This window comes from Hippocampus comes, unplaced genomic scaffold, assembly GCF_001891065.2.
Source record: "Hippocampus comes isolate QL1 unplaced genomic scaffold, H_comes_QL1_v1.1 scaffold8, whole genome shotgun sequence".
NCBI lineage: Eukaryota > Metazoa > Chordata > Actinopteri > Syngnathiformes > Syngnathidae > Hippocampus > Hippocampus comes.
The window spans coordinates 883,728-890,426 of record NW_017806153.1 but is presented as its reverse complement, the minus strand read 5'-3'; the positions used below and the strand labels follow the sequence as shown (position 1 = coordinate 890,426).

At 45.7% G+C, this 6,699-nt stretch overlaps 2 protein-coding genes across 4 annotated transcripts in view; one reads left to right on the top strand and one right to left on the bottom strand.

The window, feature by feature from the left end:
* Window positions 1-2,326, bottom strand: part of snx3 (sorting nexin 3) — a 9,851-nt gene extending 7,525 nt beyond the window's left edge. The window contains exon 1 of the mRNA XM_019894941.1: window positions 2,112-2,326. Coding sequence (XP_019750500.1) covers window positions 2,112-2,273 — 162 coding nt within the window. The 5' untranslated portion in view covers window positions 2,274-2,326. The remainder of the gene's footprint in view (window positions 1-2,111) is intronic.
* Window positions 2,327-2,332: 6 nt separating this feature from the next.
* Window positions 2,333-6,699, top strand: part of afg1lb (AFG1 like ATPase b) — a 23,051-nt gene continuing 18,684 nt past the window's right edge. For 2 of the 3 annotated variants that reach the window (XM_019894938.1, XM_019894937.1), the window contains exons 1-2: window positions 2,333-3,018; window positions 3,535-3,824. In XM_019894938.1, the coding sequence (XP_019750497.1) occupies window positions 2,904-3,018; window positions 3,535-3,824 (405 nt within the window). In that variant the 5' untranslated portion in view covers window positions 2,333-2,903. Of the gene's footprint in view, window positions 3,019-3,534; window positions 3,825-6,699 lie in introns of those variants that run through there. The other variant, XM_019894939.1, reaches the window with a different exon arrangement.

Here is a 6,699-nt window from a genome sequence, read left to right as displayed (position 1 = left end):
AAAAAAAAAAAAAAAAAAAACCCAAACAAACTTATGATTCACTACCATCTTTCAACCTTGACCAGCTGGTCTGAATGAAATACACTTATCACTCGGAGTGGACTTTTATCATTTCATAGAGCAAATAAGTCCTCGATCTGGTGTTTACATTATGCAGTCATCTGCCCATTAAGCCGGGAAGTTCTTGGCAGAACTGTGTAAGCCCAACGCGGAGCAGGAGAGTGACTGCATAGAGAGTAAAAACGGGATAAGTGGAAACAGGATCAAGACTGCTGAAGGGGGGTGGCTTTATACCCTTCCGTGGATTTTGAGGGTGTATGGCCGTGCAGTTAACGCTCCAACCGCCCCCCCCCCCAAACCCAAGCCTGGCCTACTTCATTCTTTCCCCTCTCAATGAAGGGATTAAGAAGACTCTCTAAGAGCGACCACAAGGGCTCTCTCGATTTTGGGTTGAACGTGGGACAGCAGTGGGAACTTGTGGCAGAGCAAATGAGCTATGAGCCCCCCCGCAAAAAAGAAAAAAAAAACCCTTAGATATATTTTAGCGGCAGGGATATTGTGAGCAAGACTGTGACCAAAAATCGGCTTCGCAATAATTTATCATTCTGAAGAAGATTCTGAAGCTGTGCCACTTCTTCTGTGGTCTTATGTTTATAAAAAAAAAAAAAAAAAAAATGAAAGTGCTGACTGCTTCACTTCCCTCGCCTCTTGTCTTTCAGGTGTAGCCTGACAAATAATCTATCAGGACGGTTTTAAACAATCTAAAGCACAAACTCCACAGGCAATTGTCAACAAAAAGGACATTTTGGAGATAACTGATAAGGCTATCAAATAGGCCCAGAAACTTGGATGACACGATTCAGACTCACCCACTTTTTAGGGAGGTTGCCTTTTTAACATTTTGAGTTTCTCATTCTCCTGATTTTACTTTTTAAGGTACATAGTATGTGACTAAACTAATGAACCCATGCTTTATGGGGGCATATTTGTAACCAGCATCACCATTAGTACCATTGGTGGTGAGAATAGGCAGTCTGTAATGTTTAGATCTTCACAAATAAGTAAAAGTCAGATGTCAAACCAAAGCCCAAAGTGACGCAGGGTCCGCGTTTCGCAACAGGTGCAAGTGTTTGACGAACAGCTCTGAGTCGAGCTAAACAGTGCTGTCTGTCAAATTTACGGCCTTATACAAGTCACTTACTGACAATTGTAGCATGAGGCAGGGCAGGTGTTTTTTACTCAGTCATCAAGTTGTTTAGCAAAGGATTGTGGGAGCGTCTCTGCGAACAGGGGCCCTTCTACTCCCCTGCAATGTCCTCAGCAGGGAGAGGAAGGAAATGCCTTGTGGGGAGGTGAGCCAGAGGATCAGCGTGCATCCTGTCTGCTTGAGCGGACTGTGTTAACCCCCCTCCACCCACCCCCCACTTGACCACATATTACGCCATTGCGCAAGAAAATGACTGCAAGAGAATAGTTAGGAAAGAGAAGGTCCATTCAATGAACACAGTACAAAAATCACAGCTCACATCAATACGATTAAAGTGGAGAGGACATGGGGGATTGAGTGTACAAACAACCATCTGCTGGTCATGAGTTCGATGGTCATTTCCAGATCATAGGGTGTGGCTATATTCGGGGGAAAAAAGTTATTCGGGCTTCAAATTTTCAAGTAATTGATCCGTTTCTTGTAAATTTCCAACACGTATTCCCACGATTTAGCTGCTGCTGCAGGTGCCCTCAATTAACGCTGTGCTCACCTGATAAACACAAATTAACTGTTAAAGCAAAGAAAAGCAAGACAATAACTAATAAAACTCCGGTGATAGAAAGTCACAAAACTTTGCGTCACACTATCAAAGACAACATCACATGCTAAGTAGCGAAACGTTGGTAGCCTGTTAGGACGGATGTTGCTAACCTGTCAGCCAACTGTTCTCACTCATACCGATTTACTCGTTTTGTTTGTGGGAAATACTTTTCCAAATCTACATATATTATCTTTATGCGCGTTGTTTAATCACAATGTCACTTGCCAACATTGTGTTTTTAGGCTAACGTTAGGTAAATAGCCCAAAGGCTAACGGTACTAGCAACCGATCATGAAAGCTCACCTTCAGTCTGACTTCGTACGTCGTGTGTCTACCTCTTCCCACTCCGATGGTCTCGGGGTTACTCACGTCGATCTCCAGAAAGTTACTCGGCGGTCCATACGCGTCATTTAGGTTCTGGGGCTTGGTAAAGAGCCTTCTTGTATCAGCTATGGTGTCTGCCATTGCTAGCGCTGCGCTTTCACGAAGCGAACTGGAGCGTCAAGCACACCTGAAAACTATTATGTACGTTCCGGTATAGACCTTCACAATAAATCGCAGAGTAAACGCGTGGGTGTGCGTCAAATAAATGCCTGTCCAATTCAAAACATTGCAACAAACAATTTATATGAATACGTTTTATTTGAGAGACTAAAATTTCCAAAAGTATACATTGAAAACCACACTTAGACATTTTGGCCCTCTTTTCCGGAGTTGACTATCTCTTATTTTGACATCTTGAAAAGTACTTCAACTTCTGATCAGCTGAGCGTCACCTGACTGTTGCCCGACTACCTGCAGCCTGATTTGTTAAAACCGGACAATTACTTGTCATACTACCAACACAAATACACAAAACTTTATTGGGTACGGCATTGTGCAGTGCAGTTATCAAAAAACGGAATGACAACAATTAAGAATAAAAATAATAATGCAGAAAATATTTTTCACCTGTCGAGGGAATTGTCAATAAATGATATTCTTCAGTATTTTTTTTTGTAATATTCCAGAAAATAAAGATGGAGTTTGACAATCTGCTGTTTCAGATCCTGTTCTTGTTCGTTTGTCAATAAAGCTTCTCCATTTTGAACTACAATGGCAGCCAACATGTTTTCCACAGCTCAGAGATGCGCCGTGACTTTTGTACCTTTTAGCAATATCCCGACTTTAACGATCATCCGTTCTCAAGTCGTCAGCAACACAATTCAAGGTATCTTGTAGGAAAATGGTCCTGCGAGTCGGCGCATGCGTCGGGTTAACAACAGCGAAGCCGCATTGTACGTAAACAGAGAAGCTTCGACAATACTCACGTGACCGCTCCAGCCGCTGTTTCGCTTCATCGCCACGCATCTGTCATCTGACTGTACATCTCTGCCAAATGAATCGCACATTTGAGGCGTGATAAGGATCCTGAAAGAAGAAGAAATGATTGCACCTTGCTTTCTCCAGGGCGCATGTCACACAAGCGGAGTGACGGGTATTGAGTTCAACGGTGTGCACTGCGCCCTCAGAATTAAGGACATTATTAACGAACGAACGCACACGACTCTCAAGAAGAGTTACACAAGCAAAGCAAGGCAACTTACGCGCTTTGAACTATGCAGCCAAGCCACTTAAAAATATCTATGAAAAAAACATTATCCTGACAAAGAAACTACAGTTACCTAATTAAATGGATTATTGGCCTAGCTGTAGTTCATCTTGCGTGTTTCTGCCCTTTTCCAAGGTTACACGAACTCGAGGAAGCTCTGTTCATCCACGTCATTCTCCTCACACTCTCCCACCATCGATTCCGGTGACACTGTCACCCAGTACGACCGCTTGGTTCAGCGTGGCTCTTTGAGGAAAGATGCTTTGCAGAGGTGCGTTCTTCAGCGACTGGCTCGCCTGCAACAGACGCTCCAAAACTACAGTAACGCTCCCTACTTGAACTCGCCTCCCCTGACAATGAACTATGACAGACTTCAGAAAAGGACAGAGTCCTCCCTTATAACAACTGGAGTATCTGCTCAAAAGGTAAATGAGATGAGCTCTTAAAATAGACGAGTCATTGGTTACGTTGAACATTACATTATATCCAATAAAATCGGGGCCCTTTCTATTGTCGTATTATCCATTCCACTGTGGGTGCTTTTCCCTGATCAGGCTGCAGGGCGCTCCCTTGAGGGCCTCGTCTGGGAATTCTTGACAATTAGATTATTTTTCCATCCTCGTGCCTTAGTCCCAACTGCAAAAACTAAAAAAAAAAAAAACAAACAAAACACATTTTAGCAGTTATTTGTTGTTGCTTGACAACTTTTTTTATCCCCTGTGATGGACTGCTCACCCACTTCGATGTAACATACGGAGGGACTTTGCATTTTAACATACTGTACTCCAGCTAAATTACCAATTGCGGCGGTGTGTCAGGGGGAAGGGGAGGGGGTCACAGGTCAAAGGGAGGGTAGGGGTCTGGGAAGCGCTTTCGAGCGACGCAATGTCGGGGGCTTGTTGTTGTTGTTTTTAGGTCAGGGGAGATGACTGTCTAGCGTTGTGCGCTGGGATTTTTTGCTGGCACCGACGCATGAGGTTAGTGCGGAGATTTGGGAAGGCAGCCGGGGGCAGACCCCCCGCTGGGCTCGTCCCGGCACCCCACTTCACTCTCTCACCAACTCCACGCAGTAATGAGAGAGGAGGGGTATCCCCATTATTTGGGCCTTTCTTGTCCTTTTTGCCTTCGATTTGGGGACTCTGACAAATACTCTGGTGTGAGGCTGACAACAGCACCGCCGCTGCCATCCCACCTCCCTTACCTTTCCCCCCCCCCACTCCCCCCATTCTCTTTCACTCTCACACGCACTGACTGGATAATTACTCCCCTTTGAATCGGGTCATACCACTGTCCGTTTCGGTGTCTTTTCTCCCACTGCCGCCATTGTTCTAACCAACTGACCAAGTCTGTGAGGAGAGTACACTTGACTTCATATTGACCCAAAGTGGCGTGTTTTTGCGGATGGTCAACTAACAATGGCCTATTGTCTCGGGAGAGCCATCCGCCGTTCGGATCTGTGTCGTTTGACGCCGCCGCTTAACTGCATCGCTTTTAGACTGCGCTTAAGTTGACTCTCAAAGTTCCAAACCAACAATGTCCCGCGTGTGAACTTTCCCCGCATGTGGCGCTCTCCCCCGTCCTCCGCGGGGAGGTGAGACGAGGCCACAGCGCGCCGCTAGACAGCCCATCTGAGGAACGGCCTTGTCTGGCTCCACTCTGCCATGATAGAATTGCGTCCAGCCACAACTCACGAGTAGCCCGCCACGCCAGCGAGCGCTTTGGGAAGTCAGGGAGAAGTCACAAACAGTGGGAGTGATTGAGTGACAGAATGACTGAGTGAATGAATGAGGAGAGGATAAGCAACAAGTTTGTTTTTCCATTTCGTTTTCAATCGGGCCCATTGTCTGCATTTAGCGGAGTCAAGCGCTCCTTGCGCGGTGGACACTGAGTGCTGTCGTCATGAAATAGTGACCAAATTAAAATTGGAGAGGACAACGCTTCCTCTTCAGGGTTCACTTAGGCCAAATGCAATGTGATGTTGCCTGGTTACCGTCAACAATACATTGGAACTTTGAAAATCGAATGTATCTAAATGAAATGTCGACGTTCGCATCTGTGCCCTAGCGACTTCAATGCGCCTGCGAAGTGAAAATAAATGTCCATGAAAACATTTCAAAGCGTTTTAAAATGAGGCCTCAATGGCGAGCCGTTCTCTCTGAATGCACCAAAAACGACGTCCCGTTCTACTGTCAACTGTCAATCAGATCGTTCTACTCTGACCTGGAAAAAAAAAAGGATGTGACCTTGTCTAGCATTTTTCTTATACCTACAAATGTCTGAACCACGAAAATGTGTCCGCCGGAAGCATCCGGGGGACTGGAATATATCCACGGCACAACAACAAGGCACTCTAAAGCGCCTATGTCAGCCCAAAGCCCCGGTCTACATGCTGGCTACCAAGTAGGACTCCTAAGACAAAAACTTCTCATTATAACATGCGTGCACTCACTGCGGACAACGAGGCACTCTTAATTGACCATACATCAACATTTCTAAATAAAAGTGGTTATGGCATGAGAACAGGATGTAACTGAACATTCATTGGTCAACTTTGGCGTGGGTGTGGGGGGCGGTGGGTCCACTCTAATCGTGCCGGTATTATTACAGCTTATAGTATCCAATTTGTTTATACACAGTATGAATTCACATCATGTGTAGACTGATGACACTTGCATTTAAATCACCGCGGCCTTTCTTCCACCATATTTGGCTTTACTCAGTATGCGCAGCTTGGTCTCATAGAAGCGCCTTTTTTTTTTTTTTTTTTTGAAGCAGGGACCTTTTGATGATAGGAGGCAGGCAGCACAATGACTTCCAGCGGCACCTCAATGCAACAGTACCGTATCACAATTAGCAGCGCTAAACAGGCTGCACACAGACAAGTCCAGTCCATCTCGTACGGAGCCTCATTCAGTCCTCTCCGTTTTGTCTGACAAATCCCCCCATTGTTCCTCTGATGATGCTTTTCTTTCGTGGGAACCCCGGCTTGTCTTGTTGATTAGATCCCCTTTGTCTTCCTCCCCTGCAGTGGGCTAGTCTGGAGAATGTGAAACCGCAAACTGTAGTGCTTGGCTTAATACCTCACAATACTTTGTTTATGAATCGGCGCGTCGTGGTTCTACAGTGACGGGTAGAACAAAGTTTACGGGCGGGTTGGAAGCGACATCCCCCTGCCCCCCTTGAGCTTTTATTAATGAGTGCATGCATGCATGGTTTTCGGGTATCGACATTGTGACGGATCCTGTCATCTAATCTTTGACTGGTTTGACCCCCCCCCCCACCCCACACACGACGGCAATG